The 11,457-nt window shown below is 39.0% G+C and overlaps 1 protein-coding gene across 3 annotated transcripts in view; it reads right to left on the reverse strand.

Moving 5' to 3' along the window:
• Window positions 1–11,457, reverse strand: part of Babam2 (BRISC and BRCA1 A complex member 2) — a 374,435-nt gene that overhangs the window by 336,234 nt on the left and 26,744 nt on the right. For all 3 annotated transcript variants that reach the window (XM_031357619.1, XM_031357620.1, XM_031357621.1), the window contains exon 3: window positions 5,329–5,405. In XM_031357619.1, the coding sequence (XP_031213479.1) occupies window positions 5,329–5,405 (77 nt within the window). The remainder of the gene's footprint in view (window positions 1–5,328; window positions 5,406–11,457) is intronic.

Raw genomic sequence — 11,457 nt, forward strand, 5'->3', positions numbered from 1 at the left:
GAAACTCTGTTTCAAAAAAAACAAAAGACAAAAAACAAAAACAAAAATAAAAAAAAAAAAGAAAATTATGAGAAAGATTGAATGAGAGGAAGGAAGGGAGAGGGGAGAGAGAAAAAAAGAGATGAGCCTGCAAAATCTTACTCTAAGAAGGAGATTTCGATTCTTTAAAAATCCATGGCTACCACAAATGATTCAATCATTATAACTATTCTGGTTGACATAGTAGACCTACTTCCATGACTTTCAAGTGATGCAAAGAGTGGAACTACATTAAGTACTGATGTTGATGCAAGACCTAGTTGTCCCACACTATTACCACTGTCAGCTGACCATGACTCAAACCTCCTGGAAGGGTTTCTGAGAGCTTATACCAAGATGGGCTGGCAAGAAAGCTTACTGGGTGAAGGTGCTTGCCACTGACCTTGACCACCACCCAAGTTCAATCCTCAAGATCCATATAATGGAAGGAAACAACTCCTGTAGGTTGTTTGTACTCTGACCTCCACACATACACCAAAGCAGGTATGAGAAAGCACATGTGCGCACATGCACACACACAAATACACATACATTCATACAAAGAGAGAGATGTAATTCTAGTTTTTTTTTAAATATTATGAACAGAATTAATTTGGAAATAGTTTTCAACTAAGTTACAAAGAAGGGAAGCTTAATAGCTATGGCCTAAACATCACACAAAGCAGACCAGCCTTGTCCTTGGAAGCGCTGATAAAAACAAATGCACATTTGCAGGTGGGGGCATGGCATCTCGGTGATGAGCAGAGAACATTTTTACCCCAGCCTTAACTGCATATGCAGAGGACATACTGGTTCTGAGTTTCTAAACTAAGACTTACCCACCAGAACTTATATAGTTGATTTCATTTATTTTTGATAAGTCTGTTGCATTTTCAACAGATCTTAAAAAAATAAATAAATAAATTCCCAGGGCTACAGAAATGGCTCAAAAAACTAAATAAAATAAAAACAAGAAAAAAGTTTCTATCCCAAAAACTTATAGAGGTTTTTGTCTTGGCCTCCAGACTTCCTACCCCACAGGGTACAAAAGTGAGAATTAGAATAGGTTTGTAAGGCAACAGGTAAATGGCACCTTAAACCCCCTACTTTTCTAAAGTATGGAAGGAGCTTACCCATAATACCATCTTTTCTGGTTCTAACACTAAACCTAAGCACATCACCAATATCCTTTAGAAGCTTTTCTACACAAAGTCAAGAATTTCAGAAAGGAGGAGCTTGAAAAAATGGCTCACTCAATAAAGTGATTGCCACTCAAGTATGAGGATTGAGTTTGAACCACCAGAACAATGCACGTTTAAAAGCCAGGTACAACAGTGCACATCAGTAATCTCAGAGCTGGCGCTTGACAGGGCAGGGTGCTCTGTGTCTCTCATAGGAATGTAAGGAGGACACAGCTGATCACAGAGAAGCCATCATCTTTCCATATACCCGGTGAGGAGATGAAAGGAGGAGCCATAGGGAAAGAGTTCACACACCTCCCTGCCTGACAATGGCCAAGTGTGTATTCCCACACTTATTTGAGGAAAGCTTATAGATCAGCAATTCTCTACCTGTTGGTCTCGACCTTTGGGGAGACGAAGGACCCTTTCATAGGATTCACCTAGGACCATCAGAAAACACAGTATGCAGCAAAATTACAGTTATGAAGTAGCAATGAAAATAACTTTATGGTTGGGGGTCACCATAACATGAGGAACTGTATTAAAGGGTTGCAGTATTATAGAACAACAGGAAGAGAAATGATAATATAAAATATGATGCTCCATGTAGATATTAAAATAATGGTGGTTAAAAAGCAAATCTATTTAAAACTTTTACAATTGTTACATTTATTTATGTTTGTGTGTGTATATGTGTGTGTGTGTGTGATGGTTTGTTTGTGTGTGATGGTTTGTTTGTCTGTGATGGTGTGTATACAAGGGATACATTTGGAGGTCAGAGGACAACTCATGAGACTCAGCTCTTGAACTGGTTAGCAGGGATTTTGTTTAATCTTATTGTTCAAAGATTTACTTTCAATTGCAACTATACATGTATATGCACATGTGCAAGCAGGAGCCTTCACAGTTCAGAAGAAAGCATCGGATCTCATGGAACTGAACTTGCATACAGCTATGTGCTGCCTGACATGGGTACTAGGAATAAGCTACAAGAACAGAACAGTTCGTGTTCTTAATTGCTGAGCCATCTCTTCAATCCCTTGGCTAGTTTTAATTGCACCCTAAAGTCATCTGTGAGGAGCCTTGGCTAAGGAATTGCCTAGAACAGACTTGCCTATGTGCATGCCTGTAGGGGACTGTCTCGATTATTAACTGATCCACGAGGGCTTTGGTCACAGTGTTTTATCACAGCAATGGAAAGGGAACTAGAACAGTTCTCTCCTTCTACCAGGTTGATCCCAGGATTGAATTCAGGTTGTTAGGTTTGTCAGCAAGCACCTCTAACTGCTGAATCATCTCATTGATCCCAGAAGTATTTTAAATCTCCAATTTTTGTTATTTGAAAGACTGTAACAGATACTGCAGTCATGAAGTAAGAAAAAGATATCTGAAAGAGGAACAGAGAGGAAGAAAGAGATCTTAAGTAAGATACCTAATTATAATGGAGGTAATAAAAATTGTTGGGCAGAGATATAGGGAAGGCAGAAGCAGAAGAGGGAAGAACAAAATCTGGGCAGGTTATTTGAGCCTAAGTTCCAATAGCCTAAGCAAGTAGCCAGTTTCCTAAGAAACCATCCAGTAATGTATAGAATTGTTACTATTTAGCCCACAAAACAAGGTAAAATCTAATGATAATTAATGCAGAAGCAAGCCTATCAAGACACTGTGTAAGTTATGGACAACGCCCTGGAGACTATTATAGACAAAAAATTATTAATCTTGAGAATACAAAGGGGAAAACAGAAGACACGTGAAAGCAGTGCAGGAAAACGTAAGAGAAAAAGAAAGAAGCAGAGGCTAATCTTATCCTGTGAAGTGTGAAGCCAAAAGACATTATCTGTGGTTCATGGGACTCCAGATAAATGAAACATCCATCACTGCTGCACAGAAATCATCCTAGCTGATAACAAACCTGAGTCATGCACTTATCAAGAACTTTAGGGGACTGTTCATTGAATTGTATGATGCAGTGTTTAAAGTGACCCTGGAGAGGGGTAGGAAGGGGGTTGCCATGGATTTGTTCCTTGGGAAAGTTTGTCTCTAATCTTTGTAAGGCCCTGAAATGTGATTCTCAGCACAAGAAAAAAGAACAAAGGTTTAAGCTACAAGGCAATGAACTCAGGAACCAATAGCAGTGATGTACTTTTATTAAAGAAGAGAGAGGTAAGGGGGACTGAAAATACGCTGATGCCTCTATAACAGGGCAGGAAGTCAAAAGATAACATCTACAACTGGCCAGTCAGGAAACAGACAGTGTAGTACTGAGAGAAGTGGGAATCCTCAGAAGAACTAAACTGAAACCATTTCTTAAAACTATAATGGTTTCCTCAGAAAATAGGAGTAGGAGGGGGAAACATGGGACAGGAAACCAGTGCTTCCTACTGTGTGTAACCTCAGCACTATCTCCATTTCACCCACCAGTGACTTACTTAGATCATTTCTTTTAAATTTAGTTAATAATTTATTTTTGAAAAAAAGTAGCAATCTAACCCTGCCACTATTTTGTGCTTGTGGTTTCGTGAGAATGGTCTAATAGTGCAAGGGTAACAAATAACCTTGGCCTAAGTGTCTCATTTAACGTTGCATTTGGTAAATTAATATAAAGCAATCTAGAAAATACTGAGATATGATACCTTCTGGGTAATGATGGTAAAACACATAGTCACTACTCTAAAAAGAGTTTATCCACCCATTCCACCCATCATATTGTGTGTGTGTGTGTGTGTGTGCATGTGTACAAGTTCACACGCATGCACACACACAAGTGCATGTGGAGGCCAGAGGACACTTTAGGTATCATTCCTAAGGCACCATCCACTCTGTTTTCTCAAACTAGGGCCCTCATTGGCCTGGAACTTGCCAAGTAAGCTAAGCTGGATCATCATAAGCCCCAGGTATCTACTTGTCTCTGTGTCCCCACACTAGGATTCTGGGGATCAAACCCAGGCAGGTTCTTTTACCTTGAAAGCACATTATGGCCTGTGCCATCTCCCTTACCCATCCATCTGATCTTTAATAACCACATCTTTTATTCTTCTTTTTTACAAATAGATAGATTTTAATACCCTGTTCACAAGAATAGGTATAAGAAAGAAAATGCCAGGTGCAATTACTGACACTAACAAAGCAAAGCTATTATCGCTTTCACAGTAGGCAAGAGGTTCAGTGCTGTGCTGGTGACAGAGAAGGGCTAATATGGCATAGACAGATGCTGCAAATGCTGGCCTGCAGCCCAGGCATACACCTTGTACACCATCCAGGCATGTTGAAAACCTACAGTGCAGAAACTCAGGCCACTCTTCACACATACTCTGTTTACTTGGATAACATATGTCCTTAATTTTGGAAAGATAGACAACATTTAAAACTGATTTTAAAATGAAAAAAAAAAGATGTAAAATGTCTGACTTCCACTTTGAGTCAATACAAGGAGTTTCCTCAGAGACAGGCTGTTCTAAGAAGCTGCCAGAGGCGATCTGCTTTCCTTGTTTATATCATCACCCTGGCCTTGCAGGCCATTAGCATTTCTAACTCTTGTTCAAGTACCCCATGCCCAGAATCCTAGAGAAAGGACTGACAATGGGTTTTGACAGTAGTGGGGACATTAGCCATTCCTACCTTAAAAAACAAACAAAAATAAAACAAAAAACAAACAAAAAAAAAAAAAACCCTACTACTAAGTAGGTATTTTAAGGGGTACATCTTCTTTCTTTTTTACTTGTTGCAGGGCACATCACACATGTGGAAATCAGAGGACAACATACAAGATTCAGTTTTCTCCTTCCTCTGGGTCCAGGAATGGAACTCAGGTTGTCAGGATTGGTGGGAGGTGTCTTTACCCACTCACTGAACCAATGTGCAGGCACAAAGCAATAATCATCTTTATTGGGGTATTATCTTAGAGCTACCTCTAAGAAGAAATACATACATATGCACTATTCTGTTTCTGTACAGGCCTATACCTCTACAACCTAAACTGAGCCAGCTACCTCACTTTGAACAGAATCAGGGCTGGATGGCAGATAACAAAACAGTAACTGTTAGTAGGTAGGATCAGAGATCACACTGAACAACCAGAAGTAAAATCTAAACCACAACTTGCAATAATTGGTGGTCACCATCTACTCACATTTTAATGTCTCTCCAGCGTACGGGATGTGCAGCTTGAAGCGGTCACAGTTGGGTCCAGGAGTCAATGATGTACAGCTTCAGCAATCCAGGGGAGGGAAAAAATAAGATTTTTAAGAACAAAATTGAAAGGCCTACATACTTATGACACTTAAGAAAGTAAATAAAAAGTAATTTTTATATGTAAAAGAATTAATGAAGAAAATGAAAGCCTTGACTGCTCATGGAGTCCAAGACAATAAGTGAGCCTTGATTTGAGATAAATTATGTATCTTGCATGAAAACGTTGATGCCTTCTAACAACGAACCCCAAGTGCTTCAAGTATCTCTTGAATGGAAGTGTATCTTGACTTTTAAAACCATGTATATCATCCAAAACAGGTCTCTAATCCTTGGTGCCAAGAACTATAAACGCAGGGAAATTTTATGGTCATATTTTAAACATAGATTCTTAGCTTTCACTCTGTTCATACAAAAAAGAGCCCACTTTTGGCCTTTTTCTAGTGGCAGATGGTTTTCTTTCTTTCTCCAAAGGTAGGATGCTTTCTCTAGATCTGGCACACCATACCATTCATCTGCAGGAAAGCACAAAGCATGGTACTTGATTTCAGATAAAATGCAAATGCAAAAGAGGGGGATGAGTCAGTCAGCCAGGTCTCAACATTTGGTGGTTTTAGAAATCTATGGCTTTACGAGGCTTGACAATGGCCTCTGCTTCTCACATGTACTGATTTTGTAAGGTAACTCAGGACCTTACAAGTCAGAGCTTCAACTACACAGACAGCCCTGACCTCTTAACTGAATAAAGCATTCCTAAGAAGTTGGTGGAGGAACTCAGGTGAGTGCCATGTCAGTGCTACCATGCCCAGCTTCCTCATTTTATCTCCCATGTCCTCTGCTCTATACTGTAGAGGCAGCAGCAAGCTTTTAAAAGCACAGAGTGGTTAGATAATAGAGCTCTTCTGATTAAAATCCTCCTTTGTGCCTAGTGGAAAAGCCAACTCAGATGCCACCACTTGCAGGACCCTAAACAGTCTGTCTTGCTTCCTGACCCTGCTCACTGTGACCCGTCAGCACTTGATCACATTTCTCCCTCAGTGCATCAGCCTATTCTTGCTTTTGTGCCTTTGCAGGGGCTCTTCCCTCTTAGACTGCTCTTCCCAGGACTTTGCTTGGCCCTCTTTTTACTCTGGCTTTGATATCATCTCTTCCAGAGGTCTCCCTTCATTTTCCACTGTGAAGCAGCACCCAGGATTTGGTTTTTGCTTTTGGAGGGTTTTTTTTTTTTTAATTCTCCATATCATCTATGATGCTTGGTCTTGATGCATTTGTCTCTTGCTTATTGCTTCCTCCCTCATTGGAAACTGAAGTACTGACAGACTATAGATTTTGTCTGTCTATCTACCTGGTGTTCCTACTACCCAGAACAGTGCTCAGTAAATCTTTTCTAAATAAAAATTAATGAAGTAGACACTAGACTAAAACCAGTTATGGCAAAAGGAAGAGTGGTTTGGGATAAAAACTTGTGCTGTAAGAATATATCTTTTACTCATTCTAAATCATCTTCAAAAACTGGAAATGTGCTGTTTTGAAGTTTAATGTGGGAAAGCCAAGATAGAGAGATTGAGTCTACAAATCTGAAGGTAAGACAATCAACTGGGAATTAATTTTTTACATATAATTATATTGTTCTATTGTGTGCAGCCATGCACTGGCTCTCCTCCCCCATGTTAGCCCCAGGGACTAAACTCCTGTCAAGCCTGGCAGTCAGCACCATTACCTATTGAAATATCCACTAGCCCTCAAGTGGGAATTCTTGATAATATCAAAAGTAGTTTGTTCTACTAATACTTTATTATGAAAACTTCTACATTTAACAATTTATACTAAAAAATGTTCAGCATAAGCTTTACGTACCCTCACCCTTACAATCTCTTACTTCTAAAGTTATGTATCTGTTTTCAAACTGTGGATTGTTTTCTCAATCCAATTGTAAGATTTTGGTGCTGATAACTGTTGTGCACATTTTAGAGAGAAAAAGAGCACATCAAGCACAGTGCCAGGCACCCAGCACAGAGGAAACCTTAGTGTGTGCAATTAATTGCAACTCAAAACTTGTTACTGAAGCATGCTGGTCTCATGGATATCCAGAGAGGGCACTGGGATTAGAACTTGTGTCCAGGAAGGGCACAGTGTACAACAGGTGCGCACTCTAAGCAATGTATACACAGATAAGGATTTGCTAAGTGAGCCAGCCTTTAAACTGAGTATTTTGGAGCCAGAGACAGGTAGATATCTGCTGAGTCTGAAGCCAGAGTAGTTGACACAGAAGGAACAGCCAGTACTACACACATACAGGGGGGTGGAGAGGGGGAGGGAGGGAGGAGACAGACAGAGAGACAGACAGAGAGAGGGAGAGAGCACTTTGCTGAATGGATGCATCATCCTCTCAAGGAGAGGGAGGGGAAAGGGAGATGAGAACCGAGTGTGATACTATATATGTATGAAGACTGATAAGATAGCTGAGAGGGTAAAGGCACTTGTCACAAAGCCTGCCAGCCTGACTGAACATAGAAAAGGATATAGCCAACTCTTCAAGGCTGTCCTGTAACTTCCACATGCAGTGTGGCATGCTTGCACCCACAAATATACAGATATGTGTGCACCCACACACATACACAAATGTAACTTTTCAGTTAAAAAGTAATATATGACAGTATTACAACAAAATCCACTGCTCTGTATGCTAACTAAATAATTAATAATAAAAAGCCCTATAATGTGCATTAATGAAGATCATTTATAAATGTGTCTAAGGACTGTCTGTGCACACATCAACCAATGACATAGAAGAAAATGACACCCTTGATACTTGATTCTTGACCTACAATGCTGATACTCTTGATTCACTTAGCAGACTCTTCATGAAAACCCAAAAAAAAGTAAAAAGTAATTTTCGTTTCCTCTTTAAATTATCTACTCCTAGTTACTGAGATATGATTCAAATCATTAAGTTTTCTATATAAACAGAGAAAATCGTCAATTTTATTGTATTTTACATGAGTTTAATCAGCCAAACACTAATGTAGATTAATCAAGTTCCATGTAGACATCTCAGTCTTTAGAACATCAACATTTTTTTAATATTACATCAATTCCCAGATGTTTTATTTCCTGATTCTTATTGGGGGCAGGGAAGGCAAGAACACAACAGGAAATCTGCTACCTTAACAGATTTTGTCAAAGAGACTCAAACTCAAGCCTTGGCACGTACTAACAAGTGTTTGACCACTAAGCTAAACACCCTGACTATGAACAACTCTAAAGGACAAGGTGACATCATTAACTATAGGCATATGTGATTGGCAGCTTCTCATTTCCCACACTCCCTTCCCTGGGTACCAGCATCCATTGCTTCTGCTTCCATGCACGGAACGATTGATTTCAGGTTCTTCTTAAAACTGGAACCGAACATCAACATCTTTAAGACAATGCAAAATACAAGAAACCATGCTTTCAGGCTTAAGGCTAAACCTGCTTAAGTCGATATGGTTTGAAAAAAGCAGTGAGTTTGCCATTTCTGTTTTTAAGCCACCTAAAAGGAACAAAGTGGATGAATTCAGGGTTCCTTCCCTGAAAGTGCGTCAGCTTCCTTTACCCTGACTATTAATTCACCATTTGGCATGTTCCCTACATAGCTTCCTGTTTTCGTGATAATGACGTTTGTGCTTCACCAACAACACTTAACATCCGCTAAGACAGAAGCCTTCAGCTTTGGCAACCTCAAGTAACAGGTGACGGTGAAACAGAATAGGCTCCAAAACCAATAATTGCCTTGTAAATAACTCGAGTCACACGATGTAATGAGTAATTGTAGATGATATTCACCACATATTCATTTTATAGAATGAAGGGGTTTTTTTTCTCCATTAAATCGGACATCAACAACTTTAATCAAACTAAATTGGTTTCCAAATGGTCAAGTCATCCAGACTGACTGACATCTTAACATCTACCTAAATAATCTGCAAAATGCAAAGGCACTCAAACCTTTAATGCAATTACTTCCTATACAGCCAACTAAATCAAACCAAGCAAGTTAAGTATTACTCCCCTTCAAAGGAAATACATGAATTATAACAAAAGAAATCAGCAAGATTATTCTATAGCAAGTCTTTTACACTGTTCTCCAGGGAGATGGGACTATCCACTTGATAACATGATTTTCTTGATATACCGCATGTATCTCTCTGTATCACTAGAATCTAAAAACTATTTCTAGAATCTATTAGAAAATGATGCATTTAATTCCTAGAATAGAATTCCAAATAATCATTACCAAAATAGTTGACTCATCCAAGGATGATTTTTAAACATCACAAAATTAAAATATTCAAGAAAGCATATTGCCAGTTCATGTGGCAACAATTGTTATTCCCAACTTCTATGCAGTATTTCCATTCATAAATGGTAAATTTCAATTCTACCTTAGAATATGTAGGATAAATGTTGGTTAGTATTTCTCTGACAAATTTAATTTAAATTACAATGTGATTCTAGTAGGAATGTTGGACTCAAATACTACTCTTAATCTATACTAAGGGAATGCATGGTAGCACACGCCTTTAATCCTAGCACTCAGAGGCAGAGGAGGTTGGATCTCTGACTGTAAATTCAAGGCCAGCCTAATCTACACACTGAGTTCCAGGACAGCCAGGACTGTCTCAAAAACAAAAGCAAACAAACAAAAAAGATAACAAGGAAGGGTGTAGTGGATGGTTTTATGGGTTTTATGTCAACTTGACACAACCTTTGAGTCTACAGAGAGTAAGGAGCCTCAGTTGAGGAAATGCCTCCAAAAGATCCAGCTGTAGGCATTTTCTCAGTGATTGATGGGGAGAGCCCAGTACATTAGGCCATCCCTCAGCTGTTGGTCCTGGGCTCTATAAGAAAGCAGGCGGAGCAAGGCATGGTAAGCAAGTCAGAATGTGGCCCCACTCCATGGCCTCTGCATCAGCTCCTACCTCCAGGTTCCTGCCCTGCTTGAGTTCCTGTCCTGACTTTCTTTGGTGATAGAACGATGATGCAGAAGTGTCCGCTGAATAAACCCTTTCCCTCCCACCCTGCTGGTTGGTCATGGTGTTTCTTTGAAGCAACAGAAACCCAGACTAAGACAAAGGTAAAGTCCTTTAGTTTATCCAGACAGATGCTAAGCTTGATGACTGCTAATCCTCTTCTACTGTCTCAGGGAATTCACTATAAAGGGAAAAAAGTAAGTAACCAAGTACAGAATAAGTGATCAAATCCCATGAGTTTCAAAATTCTCGGTAAACCACAAATAAAAAGGAATAACTTTAATTTCATAAAGAGGCCCCTTACAAAACAAAAACAAAAACAAAAACCAAATCTACACTAAGCTCAAACTTAATAGCAAAATACTCTCCTCTGAGGAGGAGGAGGAGGAGGCACAGATGTCTGCTCTCCACACTTTCATTCTCCATTGTACTAGGGGCAGGGAAACATGGGAGAAAGAAAGTCCAAAGGCTGGAAAGGAAAAGTCAAAGTTTATTATTTGGAGATAATATTTGCATGTAAAATGTTTTTAGATCTTCAGGCGCACTCCTAGAGCTAACATATGAGCTGAGCAAAGTTGAGTAGCAAAGATATAGGAAAAATCAACTGTATTTATTTACACCATCAATAATCATGAATCAAACTTCTATGAAGATCCCACCAAAAACAGTAGCACATAGGGTAAAGTGTCCACCTAGTGTGTGCAGCAGCTTGAGTTCAATCCCCAACACAGCACAAAAGTAAACAAATATCAAATGATCAAATATAGATATAACTATCACAACAGGTATGTAAGATCTTTATGCAGAAACCTATTACTGTATTAAAAGGAAAATAAAGCAGAGACAATCATGTTTATAGTAAAAGACTCAATGAGAAAACATGTCAGGAGCATTCTTTAAACAGTCCCAAATGGATCAACTTAAATGCAATTTCAAACACAACACAAGATGTCTATTGGCTAAAAGATAGATAAATAAATTAAGATATAATGAAAAAATGGAAATAATATATAGCTATGAAAAACATTACTTTCTTTTTTTTTTTTTTTTTTTTT

The sequence above is a fragment of the Mastomys coucha genome, unplaced genomic scaffold, assembly GCF_008632895.1.
Source record: "Mastomys coucha isolate ucsf_1 unplaced genomic scaffold, UCSF_Mcou_1 pScaffold6, whole genome shotgun sequence".
NCBI lineage: Eukaryota > Metazoa > Chordata > Mammalia > Rodentia > Muridae > Mastomys > Mastomys coucha.